The 18,672-nt window shown below is 27.5% G+C and overlaps 3 protein-coding genes across 3 annotated transcripts; 2 read left to right on the top strand and 1 right to left on the bottom strand.

The window, feature by feature from the left end:
* Positions 1-2,852, top strand: DICPUDRAFT_99859 (uncharacterized protein). Its single transcript, XM_003294067.1, has 2 exons — positions 1-45; positions 118-2,852. The coding sequence occupies exon 2, from the start codon at positions 264-266 to the stop codon at positions 2,727-2,729; it is 2,466 nt and encodes an 821-aa protein (XP_003294115.1). The 5' UTR covers positions 1-45; positions 118-263; the 3' UTR covers positions 2,730-2,852.
* Positions 2,853-3,674: 822 nt separating this feature from the next.
* On the top strand, positions 3,675-15,245 carry DICPUDRAFT_159064 (uncharacterized protein; the record flags this gene model as incomplete). Its single annotated transcript, XM_003294066.1, has 3 exons — positions 3,675-5,129; positions 5,201-8,126; positions 8,191-15,245. 3 exons carry the CDS (start codon positions 3,675-3,677, stop codon positions 15,243-15,245), a joined length of 11,436 nt encoding a protein of 3,811 aa, XP_003294114.1.
* Positions 15,246-15,288: 43 nt separating this feature from the next.
* Positions 15,289-17,864, bottom strand: DICPUDRAFT_99857 (uncharacterized protein; the record flags this gene model as incomplete). The annotated part of the gene is made up of 2 exons (XM_003294065.1): positions 15,289-17,020; positions 17,833-17,864. 2 exons carry the CDS (start codon positions 17,862-17,864, stop codon positions 15,373-15,375), a joined length of 1,680 nt encoding a protein of 559 aa, XP_003294113.1. The 3' UTR covers positions 15,289-15,372.
* Positions 17,865-18,672: the final 808 nt, after the last annotated feature.

Raw genomic sequence — 18,672 nt, 5'->3', positions numbered from 1 at the left:
ATTTATTTTTCATTGTAGTTTTATTTTTTATAAATAATATTAATTGTAAATAAAATAAAATCATATTGTTTTTTTAAAATGTATACTAATCATATTCTTTATATTTTTATTGGATAGGTCAAAAAATCAATACAATCTATTCAAAATCGATTGCCTATGTAACAATTTACCCAGAGAATAATAATTTTAATAATGATTTAATTTGTATAGTTAGTATTGATTGTATTTATAATGGAGAAATTCAAGCATTTGGAGCAAATCATATGTCCAAAAATATAGATTCGAGTTCATGTAATTCAACATTCGATTTAACAGGTTATACAGATTTTCAAAGTCAAAGTTGTAATGGAACACAGTTATTTATGATATCAAATAAAATAGGGGATAAAGTTTCGATACCTCTTCAATTTCCAGTTTTAGTAGATAGCCATGAATTGAATGTCAATGGTTCTTCAGTATTGAAGTTAAGATACTACAATCCAAAGACAACAGGAATTATAGTCAAAGATATCTTGGGACAGTTTAAAAAAGCTAGAAATGTACAATATGTGAACAATCATATCTATGGAATTCCGGGCACTTTAACTTGGGATATGGACCCAGGTTTTGGATATGTCAATATACAATTTGGTGGTCAGGTAGAAAACATTTATAAAGCAACCTATCCAAAACCTTACATTAATAGCTCAAGGGTAGTATCAGTAGATCCTGAGAAAGGAATGACCCAAATAGAGTTTATTGGCGCAAATTTTGGTAATAATAAAAGATTAATAACCTTCTTACCAAACTGTTACCCATTCCCATACAAAATCAATATAGATTATGTCAACAGTACCTATCTATTAATTTCAGACTATAATGCTATAACTGAACTTTGCCCATCAAGAGATTTCAGATATTCAATATGTATAGATAACCTATGTAATAGTGGTTCTCTAAGAGAGGGTTACCCACCAATCACCATAAACTCTGTTGAAGGTCCATCTGCTAATAGAACCTATCAGTTTAATGGTTACTTTTTAAACAGTACAACTTTTTCTCAATTAACTCCACAATCTCAATATGGCCAAAGAATATCTACAAGTTTTTATGAAATTGAATTTCAAATGAATTCACCTTCTTATTATCAATACAATGGCAGTAGAGCATTCAAATTTTGGGATAAAAATGCCAACACTAGTATTTCAATTGCAGTCAACGGTTTTGAAGCTGGTCCACCTGTAATTAAAAATGCAATAGAGTCAGAAGATAAAATTCAGGTTAATGGTGATTTCTTTGTTTACGATATGGATTTCTTTATGGATGGAAATAAAGTAGATGCCCATTCTATTCAAGTCGAAAATAGCACAATGTTTTTCATACAACCTAAACCAAGACCTGGAACATTAACAATCCAAAGTCCCGTCAAAGACGCAAACTCGTCAACAATTGTTCGTATTAAACCAACCATAAAATCAATCACCAGTGCGCCAACTAAAGGGGGAATAGTAACTATTTTTGGATCAGGTTTATATCTTGTAAACTCAAATGGCAAAAACTTAAAGGTATCATTTGCTATCGAACAATTCAACAGTAAAGTTAAATCAACTTGTTCTGAAGCAAATGAATTTAGCGGAACAAGTAATGCACCAATCAATCCAGGAGTAGCAATAACCTGCAAGGTGCCAGCCGGTATTGGAAGAGATTTGAAATTCACCATTACTATTGAAGGGCAATCGGCAACATATAGCCAGTTCTCATATTCTAAGCCCATAATAACCTCTATTCAACAAACATCAGATAAAGCAATTGTCATAGGTGACCATTTCGGTGAGAAACAAAGAGTAACAATTCACGTTGATCAGGTTAGTATTCCAGTTCAAACATTAAATAGCAATAGAGTTGAATTTAAAATACCAGATAGCGCTAAAACTACAAATATCTATTTGGATGTCGCAAACCAAGTATCAAATAGTCAACTTCTTTATATTGTTCCATTTATTACAAGAGCATCAGGACCAATTTCAGTAAATGGTGGTACCTTAGAACTTTATGGAAAATACTTGAATTTAGAAAACTATAATAATAATCCAAACAATACCAACAATCTAAAAATTAAAATAGGAAAGAAGTATTGTAAAGATGTAAAGCAATTAGATTTGGTTCATTTCTCTTCGATTACATGTAAAGTTGGTTCAGGTTCAGGTCATAACTTCCCTATCCAAATCGAAATTGATAACAATAAAGTAGATGGAAACCCAAATAATATTCTCTTTTCATACTTCCCACCAATCATCACCAACTCAACCTCAATCTCGCCCAATGGTGGTTTAATTACAGTTTTTGGACACGAATTAGCAAGACCCATCAACGTTACAATTGATAGTAGAGCTTGTATTTATATCAATGTAACAGATAGTGAATCATTAACATGCTATCTTCCACCATTAGACGAACAATTAACTGCTTCATCCATGAAATCGATTCATCCAGTATCTGTAAATGTAAATGGTCAAAACGGTGGTGCCGATGTTTTCAAATATACAGTTCCTGAGAAATATACTTATAAATCAGAAGACGACCCACAAGAAAGAAAAAAAAGATTAAAATGGTTAGTTCCTGCAATTTTAATTCCATCAATAGTTGGTTTGTTAACTCTAATTGCGTTAATTACAATTTTAATGAAAAAATATAAAAGAAGAAAACAAATTCAAAGAAGATTAAATGATAATTCAAGATTACCAGAATAAAATAAAATAAAATAAAATAAAATATAATAAAATAAAATAAAATAAAATATAATAAAATAAATATAAATATAAATATAAATATAAATAATAAAAATAATAATATTAATTCCAATCCATGATTTTAAAAAAAAAAAAAAAATTTTGCTCTCATTTTTGCCCACAAAATCGTAACCTTTTTCAAAAAATAATAAAAAAAAAATATTAAAAATTAAAAAAAAAAAAATATTTTCCCCAATAAAATTCTTTAATCTTTTCGTTTCGTATCTATATTATTTATTTAAATAAAATATTTTTATAGTTTTCTAAAAAATATATATCTTATAAATAAAAAATAATAAAATAAATAATAAAAAAAAAAATTTATAAATAAATAAAAAAAAAATGATTAATAATCATATATCAAAAGAAATCATAATTTAAATAAAATAATTAAAAAAAAAAAAAAATTTTGATTGAGTCTTATGAAAAATCTTTTTTTTTTTTTTTTTTTTTATTTTGATATTTAAAATTATTTTTTTTATTTTTTTTATTTTTTTTTTTTTATTTTTTTAATTTTTAATTTTTAAAAAAAAAATTCATTTTTTCTGTCATTAATTACATAGTTTTCTTTATATATTTCCTCTCAATTCTAAATTATTCTTTTTTTCTTATTATATTAAATTATATTCTAATACATATATATTTGAAGTTTTCATTTGTTTTCTTAATTTTGTTTATTTTTTTTTTATATATGCACATATAAAAAAAATTCACCCACTATACCCCCAGGTATTATCTATTTATATATAAAAACAAACCATATTAATATTTTTTTTAATGAAAAAAATATTTAAATAAACACATTCTAATAAAGAAAGGAGAGGAATAAAAAAGATAAAATAATAATATTATATAAATTTAATTAATTTTTTAAATTATAATTTATACAATATTATATAATTTAAAATGAGTCATATGCCACTTAGAAATATAAATAATAACTTTAATAATAATAATAATAGTAATAATGGATTAAATAATATTAATAACAATAATAATAATAACATTAATAAATTCAAACAATATTTTAATCCAAATATTAATAATAGTGTAAATAACAACATTGTAAATAATAATAATAACAATAATAATAATAGTAATATTTTAAAATATTTATGGAACACCTATACCCAGACAGTAATATACCAAGATTCATTATTTAATTTGGTCGAGTTTTTACAATTTTTTACACAAAATTATTATCAAACCACAAATAGCGATCTATTATTTTTATCACAAGGAACTTTAACAGATATCACAAGACATATTTCAAAGCATCTCATTGAAGAAATTGGCTATAACTGTACTTTTTTAAATCAGCAACAACAAACATCACCATTGTTACCAAATAGCAATATTAATTTAAACAAATTACCAGAATATGAAATTTATCAATATCTTATTGGATTTTCAACAGCTGGTGAGGGACCATTGTTAATGTCATCATTAGATATACTTTCAAGACAATCTCCAAATGGAATACCGATTTCTTTCTTAAGATTTTTAATTACAATTTTAGTTAAAATTTTATCATTACCATTCGATATATTAATAAATGTAGACTTGCAAAATAATAGTAATACTAGTAACATTAATAATAATAGTGGTGGCAGTAGTTTTGGTAGTTTTTTAATAAATAATAATAACAATAATAATAGTAGTAATAATAATAATAACGACTTTTCCAATTTTAATGGTATCACAAATATAAATTCAAATAATAATAATAGTAGCCAGGAAAAAGATAAAAAGAAATATGTAAATAAATCAAATTTTAAACCAATAGAATCATTTTTTTATTTATCACCATTACCATCATCCTTAAGCGATATTTTTAGAGACGATGATATAAATATTAACAGTAATATTAAAAATTCTAATAATAATAATAACAATAACCCTTCGACAAACCCATTATCATTATCATCAACTCAAATTTTTTCACCATATATAGAAAAAACCAATATTGATAATAATAGTAATAAAAGTAATAGTAATAATGATAAAAACAATAATGATAAAGAAAAAAATAATAAAGGTATACCAAGCTCATATGAAGAGGTGTCATCACTTGTATTGTTATCATATCAAATTTTAAAAATAATTGAAAATTTAATTAAAGATACAGAGTTTCTATATGAATTGGTAACATCTGATTGTTTATCTCAACTACAGAGTATATTTCCCAAAGTATTAGTTTTATCACAATCATATCTACAACAGTCACAACAACAACAACAATCATCACCATTTAAAATAAAATCATTTTCAATTATATATCAACAACTATGCCAAATATTTTCACAAATTATGTCAAAATCATGTTTGTCATCCGATACAATTATTTTAATTCATAGTTATGTAGGTTATAGTTAAAGTATATAAAGTATTTAGTTTAAAAAATATATTAATTTTTTTTTTTTAAATTTTAGAAATTAATAAAATATTTATTAAATATCATGGATAGACAAAAAGATCAGCAACAATTAAATTCGATAAATATGAATTTAATTATTGAATTAAGTAAAATTATAATATTTAGTATAAAATCATCTATAGGTATTACAAGATTATTACATGAAGATTTTGTGAAGTCAAATGGTTATTCAATGTTATTAAATGCAATGATATTTGTGTCAGAGTTTGGAACATTAAAGAACAAAGTAGATTTCATCCAAGCAACAACAAATTTATTATTTATAGGATATCAACAACATTCATTAATATCATCATTTTCATCAACATCTTCCTCTTCTTCTGCCTCATCTAATCATGTCGATACCAAAGCAAACACTAAAATATTTGAAATTTATTTAAATGTCTTCTCAATTTCAACATCAGAAGAAACAAAAACTGAATTGCTAAAGTGTATCAAGGGTGTATTCTATACAAGTTTAATTGAGGAAAGTTCAATCCCAACTAGTGATGCTTTTACCTTTAATATAATGACATCTTCATCTCCATCACAAAACACAAATAACAATACTACTGGCGCACCATTAGGTAATAGTACTTCAGCTCAAACTGGTTTATTATCAAGTTCATTATCAACAAATTCAAGGGATAATATTATATTCGAAGAGGTTATAGATTTAGACAGTAGTGATAATCACTTAATTTTCCATCAATTTCAACCATTTACCATCCTATTTAGTCAATTTGATAGTCTTAATATTCAAAACAGAAAAATGATTTTAGATATGATGGATGTTTTATTAACTAAAAATCGTATCTCCATTACCGAGTTAAAAGATTACTGTAATTTATTCAAGTCAGAACTTCCAAGTACTGTATTATTAGTTTCCCAACATTTAACAGAGCTTTTGAGCAAAGGTAAAGTTAATTGCGAAGTTTTAGGCAGAGATTTAGGCCTTGTTCAAAAACTTATGGAGTTTTTAGTCGATCCATGCACTCTTAGATTCTATCCAATTCTTTTAAACAACAAAGAAGAGCTTTCATTATGTTATACTCTTATCTCTGGTAAACATTTCCATAATAGCAAATACTTGGTATTGTATATGATTGTCACAGAGATACTCAATCTTTTGTTAGAATTATTGGTACCAGCTCAAATTCAAAGTATGTTTGTTCAAGACCAGGGTTTAAAGGCCTTGTATCGATTACTATCAGATGAGTATTTAATTCAACCTGCTTTAAAAGTTATAGCCAGTATTGCAATTGGTGGTTTACAATTAGAGTCAAAAATCATCCCAGATCTTATGATCGAGCTTCAAACCAACGGCGGTGGTGCCTCAAATTTAGATTCAAAGGTGCTTACTATGAGAAAGAATATCTTGTCAACAATGTGCTATATTTTTCATAATAACAAAAATTCCAAAAACTCATTTAGAGTTTCCGGAGGTTTCATATGGTCAGTAACAATATTAGAAGGTATCAGTAGATTCATCAATGGAGGAAATAATAATGATAATAGTGGTTTTCATCATCATATGAGTAGTAGCGGCAGTAATTTAGGCGGAATTCACTATCATATGTCAATTTCTGGTAATAGTATAGATTCAATCGGTATTGGTAAAGATAAAACAAGTACATCAAATGAAATATTCTTTTTCCTTAAAGTTCTTATCGATACTTTATCAGCTGTAATGAAAAATAATCCAGTAAATCAAGATTATTTCAGAAGAGAGATTCAATTTTCAACTCTTTCAACAACCTTAAAAGCATGTAGATATATGGAGGGTGTATATGCCACATCTCTTTGTGACTCATTATTGAATATGGCAGTATCAGGTAGCTGGCCACCATCATGCGAAGCACATTCACTAGAGGATGGTTCATTGCTTTCTCTATATTCACCAATCACTTCATTTTTCCCAATTAACTCAACATTATCAAAAAGTTTCGATATCAATTTTAATACTAAATTTATTGAAAAGGAGAGACTAGAACAACTTTCAAAAATAAACGAAAATGAAATTTTAGATCAACAATCACCACCCAAAGTTATTTCAGAATCACCATCAAGATCACCATTGACACCAGCACAAGCTTTACTATTAACCAAAAGCCCAACTCGTAGAGGTAGATCATATACAAACGATTTTTATGTTGACAGAAGTAGTATACTAAATTTAGAGAGTATTGATAATAATGATATTCTCAAATCCCCATCAATGAATTCATCACTTAACTTAGACTTGGCTTCAGATATTAGACCAACCGTTCAAGTACTATCAACTACAAGTAAATTACCAGAGAAATCGTCATTAGCATTGGCTCAAGAACGTTATATATGTTGTCAATCTTGCCGTGACTCTTTAACTATCGAGAATCCAGAAATTTTTAAACTTATTATTCTTTTAATGTCCTCAGAGGATGATATAAGTATGACCGAAACTAAATCATCTTGCTATATCATCAAAGAATTAATATTTTTAACAAGTGCTTCATTGGCAAATCAAAAAAGACTTTCATCATTACTTATTGATATAATAACTCATTTTAAACCACTTTTGCTTTCAAATTATAATAGTTTTGATAGTAATAATAATGACCAACCATCAAATTTAATCAAAAAGAAATTAGAAACCACTGCAAGATTAAAACCATTGCTTTTAGATTTTATTCAAACTTTAGCAGGCCACAATTTAACATTAATTGAATTTAGAAAGTATTTCGAACTACTCAAGATTAAAGATCAATATCCATTGGACCTTTTGAATCTTTTGTTAAAAATATCAAGTAACCGTGAAAATATACCATTATATTATGCAGAGTTATCAAAACATGGTTTAGAGTATATCGACTTTCCATCATGGGGTGAAAGAACATGGCCTCCAACTAAAGGCATAGGCATATCATTTTGGTTTAGATATTCATTACCATGTCTAAGTATAAGTAAGTATCAAAAAATATTTTTTTTTTATTTAATTTTAAATATTAATTTTTTTTTTTTATTTAGATAAATCACCAATATCTTTACTAAGTATTGATGGTTCAATAGGAAATGTAAATAAAAACTGTGAAATTCAATTAATATTAGATTGTGGTATATTACATTATAGAATCAATCATTTTAATGGAACATCTGAAACCTATCACTTTTCAGATTTTAAATTTGAAGCTGATCAATTTTATCATGTCATGTTAACTCATTCACCATCAACACAAATAATTTCTTCAGGATCTTCATTATCTTTATCAGCAACTAACCACCAACACCTCCATAGTGGTTCAAACTCAACATTGGGCTCAAGCCATGGAAGCCATATGAGCACAAAGAAATCACCAGTCAAACTTTATGTTAACGGTTTCTTACGTGGTCAGATTTTAGCAAACTATCCAAAATCAAACTCAATGACCCTTTATGTTAGATTGGGTGGTACAAATGCATCAACATATAACCAAGATTTCTTTAGTGCAAACAATAGCTGGCATCTAGGTAACAGCTATATCTTTGAAGAGACTCCAACTGATAAAGAAGTGTTTTATCTTTATTTACTTGGTCCAAACCATTTCAGAGGTCTAAAGGTTGATATCTCGTTAATAGATTCAATTGTTCCATATTTAGACAGAGCCACTAAATTACATCCATTTTTGATCGATCACCTTTTAAACCCAACCATTCAACATTTATATTCTCTTCACGAAAAAATTATGTATATTTTCACTGCTAAATGTCTTTACGTCACAACCCATAGAATTACAAACAAAACTGAATCGGTAACGCACACTAGCGCTCAGCCACAACTTTCATCATCTTTAGCTGGTGCTATTCCAATGGGAGATAGTAATTCCCAAGCTTTTAGTATTTCAAATTCAATAAATTTAATCAGAAAAGGTTCAATTAATTTAGAAAATGCCCGTTCATTAGAAAGAAGCAATAGCTTAAGCAGCAATATGAGTACAATTAGTATTAACTCTTCAGTTGCTCCAGGTACACCTCAAAAGGATATCTCTTTATCATCAACTCTTAATACCGATTCAATTGGACAAAGGGATAGAACGGCATCAATGAACAGCCCTTTATCTTTATCCTCATCAGTTAGTGTAGCAGGTAGTGGTATAACATCAACAAATTCAGTTCAACCATCATTTTCAGTTATGTCGATTGCTGGTTCTATGGCATTACCCCAATCACCAGGTAAACATAATCATGGTACAGGTTCAAGTAGCTTTTATCAAAATCAATTGGGTAGTCTTAATAACTCACTTAATAACCAAATGGTTTTATTATTACAAAGTGGCTTACCAATTCCATTACCATCAGGTGTCATAAGCCAAATAGGTGTAAGAGAAGTTATTATGAATTCAGGTGGCGTTTCAGTAATTATTTACCTAATTGCCGCCTCAAATGATAAAGAATATCAAAGATCAGGTTTGAAATTACTTCAATCGATTATTCACAATAGCCAACAAAATCTTAAAGATATGAAAGAAATCTCTGGTTATCTATTGGTATCCTATTTAATAAGAAAAAAGAATTGGGTGTTGGACGATCAATTGCTATCAATTTTATTCTCCTTTGTTGGTATTCAATCAACAAGAACATCAATTCACTATATCGACGGTGTTGTCCAAGATGTTTTAGCTTTAAAACACTTCTTATTAGAACGTTCCATTTGGAGAAGAGCCTCTATTCCTGACCAAAAGAAACTTTTTGAAAGTTTGGAAAAATTGGTCAATGCACTTCACGAGAATCATGATTTCAATATAATAAAGTTTAGACAAGCTGGTGCTTTTGAAACTATATTAAAAATGTGCAGAGAAGAAGATTTACCATTAGATCTCTTACCAACCCTTATCAAAATATTACATTCTATTGTCCACAAACCAAATAAACTAAAAGAAGATTTACAATTAATTTTATCATGGTTATTAGAAACTATTCCAAGACAACAGATGTTAAAGAGATATAATTCTTTCTATAATAACAACTCTTCAATTTTAAATAGTGGTAATCCTTCATCAACATTTTCAAGAAAAAGATCATCAAACAAAACTTTATTCCTACATTTAGAAAATCAATCAAACTCTTTATTGCCAATTGTAAATAATAGTTTTAATAGTAGCAATAGTAATAACAACAACAACAATAGTAATAATAATGAAACAGCTATTAGTCATGATGAATTTATTAGAACTAGTATGTTAAATTTATTATTGGATATTTTATCAAAATCTGACAATCAAGTTATTGAAGACTTCCATTCAATTTGTAGCATAGAAACTATTTTTGGTTTGTTAATTAATGAGTCAGTAACCACTAGAGTAATGTTTTTAAAGATTATCGATATCTTTTTGCATAGTAATGTAATTTCTCAACAATTTATCAAGATGAAAGGTTTCCATTTATTAGGTCATCAACTATTATCATTCAAGACATCAGAGCAAATATTTGGTGTATTGTTTTGTATATTATTTGGTAAACCATCCAATTCAGATATATTAGAAGGTGTTTCAATGAGAATCTATTTCCTTAGCCATCTTAGCGACGCAGAAATGAAGTACCCAGGTGCTATAATATCGATTCTTATTATTTTATGTAATTCATCTGATACAACTCAACACATGATCATTAAAATGATCCATAATATATTTTTACAAAGCGATAGTTTCAAGACACTCTTATTAGAAAACGAATTAATTCCAAGATTAGTAGATATTTTAGCCTCAAATTTCCAAAAGAGAATGAATGGTACATCTGTTGGATCCCTATTCCAAAGCAAAGATGATGATAATTGGGTCGCTGAAGAAGCAATCCTTTCATTGCTCAAAGAAATTTCATTACATGGTGCAAAATCACAAGATAGCAGCGTTTTACGTGATATACTCGTAGTTCTTCATTTGAACAATAAAATGGATTACGATTATATCTGTTGCCTCCAAAGAAGAGTATTGTTTGATGTTATTGCATTCTTTAATGATAACAAAACTTTTGGTAACATTGATTCATTAGCATCATCATTTGAAAAGCTATGTGTCCTTACCATTCATACACTATCATACCAAGAAAAGAAAGATACAACCCCAGCCGCACCAAAGAAAGGTTTTAATAAGACAATTAGTAATATAACATCTACTTTTTCACCAAAACTAAACCATCCCCATCATCACCGTTCTCAAAGTACACCAGTTGCTCACTCAAATATTAATAGTTTACCAACAACCTCCACGATTATTAGTAGTGATGATAATAATAGTGGGACATCTAATGCACCACCATCATCATCAAATGAAATTTCGAGTGATCCCCAATCAACTGAAGACTCATCAACTACCGATTCAGACTCACCGGGTTCAAAGAGTAAAAACCACTATCACAATATTAAAAATTTAAAGAATATACCAATTTGGATAAAAGAAGGTAATCTTTTAGATCGAGATGACTTTGTAAAGTCTCTTCTTAAAGTTCTCAGTAATACAAAAATCCCACAAACCAATACATCCTACAGAAACTTATTTTCTACTCAGTATTCTGCAAGATCATTACTTTGTAAATTTGTTTATATTCTCTTAACATTTAATGAATTTTCAGATACTAATCTAATGGTATTACAAGAACTTTCAAATATGTTAGCAACAACTCCATTTACCTCTCCATCAATGCAATCAAACTCTTCAATTTCAAATAATTCAACACCAATGAATTTTACACCAATTATGAATAATAGTGGTAACCACTCTGAATTATCACCTTCAGAAACAACATCATCAACATCTTTAACACCACAAACAAATAGTTTAGCCTATTCTCAACAAACAAATAACCAAATTCCAATTATTAACATTAGTAATACTGATGAAACATCATCACCAAATTTAACAAGCAATTTAAGTTCAGTTTTATCAGAACTTATTTTAGAAGAGGATTTCATATTGGTACTATTACATATCACATATAAATTTATACAATCAAATAATTTTTATCCCATGGAAATTCAAAGAACTTGTTTTAAACTATGGATATCAATTATTCAAAACTGTAATCAAGTTGATGTTGTAAAGAAAGCCTTCGATACCACCACAACCTCACTTAACACATTAGCATCCTCACAAGAGCCAAGAGATCTTTTAATTAGATATCAGCAAGTATTTGTAGAGAATGAATTTAAGAAATGGGAAGAAAAATTCAACCAAAGTAAGAGAGAGTGGAAACTTCAATACTTAGAAACTCAAAAGAATAAACAAAGTACCATTAATAAGAATCAAGATATTTCAAAATCCACCAAGAAACTCTCTGAAAGTTTAATTACATTAAAATCTGAATACGAAAAATCAAACTATCAATACATGATCGAAAATAGAAAAAGCAAAAGATTCTTCCAAACCCAATGGAAACTATTGATTAAAAAGATAACACATGAAAAAGGAATTTGGTCAATTAACGAATCAATTTTAATTAATGACGCCACCGCATTAACAACAAAGAAATGGAAACTAGATCCAACAGAAGGTCCTCATAGAATGAGAATGAGGTTAAAACAAATTTCTGATAACACTAGAAATAGCCATATTCCAATTTTAGCAGAGCTATCATCACCATCAACTCCCAATGCTACCCCGACAACTCCTCCAAATATAACTACCCCTTCACCATCTGAAACACCATTCTCTACATCTCCAAATCAACTTAATCAACTACTAACCAACCAAAACTCCTTGGACTATTCATCCTTTGACAACTTGAAACTGGGTGAAAAAGTTGATGAAGTTTTCAAGTGCTCATGTATTAGCCCATTCTATCAAAGAGATGGTGAATTATTAATTTGTGACCAAAATGTTTACTTTTTAGACGAACTACTTACAACCGCAGATAGATTTAGACAACATGATGATGGTATAAATCTTTTAGATGGTAAAATCAATAACAACAATAACAACAGTAATACCAATAGATCGAACTCATCAAATATTAGCAGTATTAAACCACCCCACAGAGGCAAACATATTATTTGGTCCTATGAAGATATTATCGAAATTCACAAGAGAAGACATGTACTTAAGAACAATGCTATTGAAATTTTCTTGGGCAGTGGTGTTCCACACAAAACATATTTATTTGCATTCAACAAAACCACTGATAGAGATACTGTATACGATTTAATCATGTCAAAACCTTTACCAAATCGTGTGGACTATGCTGCAGAAGTACAAGGAAACATTCTCAAGATGTCTATAACAAAGAAATGGCAAAGTGGTTTAATTAGTAATTTTGAATATTTAATGCATTTAAATACTTTAGCCGGCAGATCATTTAACGATCTTACACAATATCCTATATTCCCATTCATCTTAAAAGACTATACATCAGAGAAATTAGATTTAGAAAACCCTGATTCATTTAGAGATTTCACAAAGCCAATGGGTGCTCAAGATCCAGAACGTTTACAGAAATTTATAGCTAAATATAACTATCTTTTAGAAACCAATGAAAAACCATACCATTATGGCTCTCACTATTCAAACATTGGTTCAGTTCTTCATTTCCTAGTTAGATTACAACCATTCACCTCTTATTTTATAGAATTCCAAGGTGGTAGATTTGATGTACCCGATCGTGCTTTCCATTCAATTGCTCAATCATGGAACCTTTCCTCTTCGATCTCAAGCTCAGATGTAAAAGAATTGATTCCAGAATTCTTCTACTTACCAGATTTCTTGGTTAACTCAAACAAATTTAATATGGGAACCAAACAAGATGGTGTTAAAGTAGATGATGTGCTTTTACCTCCATGGGCTCACGGTGATCCACGTCTATTTATAAAAAAACATAACGATGCTCTTGAATCTAAATACGTCTCTGAAAATCTCCACCATTGGATTGATTTGATGTTTGGTTATAAACAACAAGGTGAAGCTGCCGCTAAAGCATTCAATATGTTTTTCCCACTTACTTATGAAGGTGCTGTTGATATTGACTCGATCGAAGATCAACTAACCCGTGACGCAACTATTGCACAAATTCATAGTTATGGCCAAACACCAAAACAAATATTTACCAAACCACACCCAAAGAAGAATTGGAACAAAACTATTCGTGTTGTTCAAGACTGTATATTCACCAAACCAGAAAAACTCACCTCGTATACTATGTTCCAATATCGTTCGCCAATAGGCTCAATTGCTATTACAAATGACTCATCACCAATTCATTTAGCTCCACAACGTATTCTCTTTTATCCAGATAACAATAAATCTATTTCATGGGGTCACTGGGACCAAAATCTTAGAGTTAATTCAATTGATACAGGCAAAGTACTCTCCATTATCGAAGTATTAAACGATGATATTATTTGTGGAGATATCACAAAGAATGGTCGTCTCTTTGTTACTGGTGGTACTGCAGGTACAGTTAAAGTTTGGAAACGTTGTAACAATGACGGCACTGTGATGACAAGAAAAGAACGTGGTGACAATCTCAGTCTCTGGTCAACATTATATGGTCACACAAACTCAATTCTCTGTATTACCGTAAGTCAAGAATTTAGCATTATAGTCAGTGGTTCAAAAGATTCAAATTGTATTATTTGGGATTTAAATAGATTAACCTTTATCAACTCTCTCCAACATGAAAACCCAGTTACCTCTATCCAAGTATCACAAACAACAAACAGCATTGCTACATTTGAAACTTGTGTTAACAGCAGTTCAAACACTGAAATCGAAACTAATAATAACTTTAGCTACTCAGGAACTTTAAGATTATGGAATATTAATGGCAAATTAATCGAAAAGAAATCATTTAATAACGATCGTGTAAACTGTATGGCATTTACATCAGCTATTGAAGGTGTAAATACTAATTTATTAATTACTGGTATGCAATCTGGCTCTATTATACTTTGGAATGCTTATAATCTTCAAAAAATTAAAGTTTTACATTCAAAAGGAGCTCCAATAACAGCTTTAGCTGTCAGCAAAGATAATAGCCAATTAATCTCAGGTGATGTAAATGGTTTAATCGAGTGTTGGTCAAGTCGTAGCTTCGATGGATACTCCTCTATTGTCGGTTAATAAAAAAAAAGTAAAAATAATAAAAGTAATAAAAGTAAAAAATATTTTCAAACAACAAAGTTTATTTTTTTTTTTTTATTAATTTAATTTTTCTCTAATATACAAAGTATTTACTTATTGTTTATAATTAACTATAATTATTTTCTATAATTTTCAAAAAGGAGAAAAAGAAATGAAGATCTATTGATTTTAAAAATTCCTTATTTGTATTCAAACAAAATAATGAATTTAAATTTGGAGGTATTGATTTTCTGGTTAATTTTGGTGTTGCTGACATTACTTTTAAAGTTAATAGTGATTGAGGTAAATCATCTTCTTTAATCTCTCTTGTAAAGCACTGACCTAGCGATAAACTTGAAAGATTTGGTGGTAATATTTCTTGTCTTAATGGATGATTATATTTATAACCCAAATCTAGCTTGGTTAGACTATTAGGGAAAGTTGATGGTTTAATTTCAGTATTAAAGTTATCTCCTAAACTTAAAATTTCTAAATTTCTTAAAGATTCTGGTGCCTTTTCTGAATTGAAATAACTTGGTGGTATATCCTTATCGAAATTAATTAATTTTAATTTTCTTAAATTCTTTGGTATGTTTGAATATCTAAAATTTGGAACTATTTGAAGACTTGTAACTGAATCTGGGATAGCACAAAGCTCTAGATGATCTGGGTTCATATTTCTACCAAATTTTAGAGTGGTTAAATTCTTTGGAAATGTGCCTGCAGCTATTGGTCTGGAAAAGAATGCACCAAACTCGATGGTTGTTAAATTGCGGGTATTTATAAATTGGTTTTGAGCTAATTTAGTGTCGTAGTCAAACGCGAATACCAAGTGGGTTAAAGATTCTGGTAATGAATCGCTTGGTAACTCACGATTATAATAAAGGCCCAAGTCTAGTTTTGTTACTGTGTTAGGGATAGATCCATGTACCACTTTATTATTTGAACCAAGTGAAAGATCAGTGATACCATTTGGTAGGTAACCAGGTTCTATTGGGGCTGTAACGTAATCGCCAAGTGTCAATCTTCTAATACCATCAGGAAGCCTATATTCATAAATTAATTTTTGTGATGTATGAGAAGTATTAATGCCTAAGAATAGCTCGGTAACGCTGGGTGGTATATTTTTAAATGTTAATTGGTGAGTATATTTTGAATGAACCTGTAAAGTTTTTAAATTTGGTGTGTATTTTATAAATGAATTTGCATCTAGAATTTGGTTAAAGGAGATACCAAAACGAATTGATTCTAATCCTTTTGGAAGGCAACTGGCTTTAAAAGGTAATCCTCGGTTATTGTAATCATTGCCGAAACGAATTGATTTTATTGAAGATGGCAAACTATCGTGAGTTATAACTTGATCCCATCTATTACCAAAAACAATAGCCTCTGTTGAATTTGGGATATCTCCTTGCTTTAATGGATGATTATATACATCTGATAGAATAACCTTCTTTATTGTTGGAGGAATATCACCTTTCTTTAGTGGATGTGAATACTTTTTACCCAAATCTAGACTCTCTATCGGACTAACTCTATTTTCAAATGGAATAAAACCTGGCCACAACTCTTGATTAAAGTTTTTAAATGCCAATGATACTACATTTACAGGTATTATTAATGGTGCTCTCTTTCTAGTTGAATAGATTTCATCATCTACAATACAAATATTTTGTAAATAGCTTTTCCAAAAATAATGATCGATTTCATAATATTTAAATTCTCTTTGAAATTTGTTTGAATTGAATATATTCAAATGATAAAATATTGTGGATCTAATAAATTTATTTCTAAAAGATTTGTAAAATAATTTTGATACCTCTTCATTATAACTCTCCATAATATAGTTTCTTTATTATTGTTTATTTATATTATTTAATTGAAAAATAATAAAACATAAAAAATTTAAAAAAAAAAAATCAAATTATTTTTTTTTAATTTCTTTTTAATTTTTTATTTTAAAAATATCATCATTTCATATAAAAAATAACCCTTTTTTTTTTATTATTTTCTCTTTTAATTCCAACAAATATCTATTTTTTCTTTTAAAAATTTTAAAAGATTATAAATATTAAATCATAATCAAAATCATAATAGAAAATATTTTTCTGTTTGTTAACATTATTTGCACTTTTATAAAAATGTATTTTATCTATAAATAAAAACTTTGTTAATTACCAAGATCCAGCTATAGATTTTCTTTTATTATTTTAAATTATCAAAAAAGAAATATATAAAGTAAATCAATAAAAATTGTATTCATGTATATTATTAAAAAAAACTTAAAATAATAATAAAAATAAAAACAACACCACATTGGATCAAAGATAAATAAAAATTGTATAATTAATAAATAAAAAATTTTATACAATGAAAAAAAAGAAATTATAAAAATATTTTTTTATTTTTATTCTTTTTTAAATTAAAAAAAAAAAAAATCAATCATAATACAAATTCATATCAATGAATAATTATATATTTTTTATTTTTATTATAAAAATTGTAATTTTCATATTTTGTTAAATCTTTATATTTTGTTGTTTTTTAAATTTAAGCATAAATAATTCCTATCGCCCCCTTTTTTTACTTCCCAAAATAGTTTAAACGAATAGTAAGCATATATATATTGTTTTTGTATAAAAAATATATTTAAAAATAGGGTGTGGTTATGAAATTTAAAAACCACACCCCACTCAACTATAAACACACCCACACATGAGATTTTTATTTATTTATATCCACTAAACACATTTACTTTTATATTATTAAAAAAAAAATTTTAAAAAATATCCCCACAACACACATCAGCATTTAAAAAATAAAATCTTCAACAACAAAAAAAAAAAAATAAAAATAAAAAAAAAAATAAAAAAAAAAATAAAATAAATTATTTTTAAAAAATTAAGATTAATTTAAATTAATTTTAATAGCAGAAGGAATAATAATAAAATAATAATAATAAAACTCCAATTGTGTGAATTATATTTGAAAGTTTATAGTCTTTCTTTTTTTAAAAAAAAAAAAAAAATAAAAAAAAATAAAAAAAAAACTATATAAAAATAAAAAAACTAAAAAGTTACCAAATAAAACCAGATAGTAATAACCTTATAATATTTTTTAATTTTTTAAACAATAATAATAATAAAAAGAAATTAATTATAAAAAATTTAAAAAAAAAAAAAAAAAAAAAAAGTTTATACACACAATTTTTATTTTTTTATACTTTTTAGGGTTATATCCAAGTCTTTGTCGTTTTTATTGTTACAAATTTATAAGATAAAAAATAAAATCTAATAAACAATAATAATAATAATAAAAATTTAAAAAAAAAAAAAATCTATCAAACTATATTTAATTTACAAATAATTAAAGAAATCATATATTTTTAAAAAGCATTTATATATTTATTAAACATATATGATATAAA

This window comes from Dictyostelium purpureum (genome assembly GCF_000190715.1).
Source record: "Dictyostelium purpureum unplaced genomic scaffold DICPUscaffold_506, whole genome shotgun sequence".
Taxonomy (NCBI): domain Eukaryota; phylum Evosea; class Eumycetozoa; order Dictyosteliales; family Dictyosteliaceae; genus Dictyostelium; species Dictyostelium purpureum.
This window is presented reverse-complemented; position numbering and strand designations above follow the sequence as displayed.

Bases quoted from the DNA above. Each gene is read 5' to 3' on its own strand.
- DICPUDRAFT_99859 (XM_003294067.1), top strand. From the start codon at position 264: ATGTCCAAAAATATAGATTCGAGTTCATGTAATTCAACATTCGATTTA.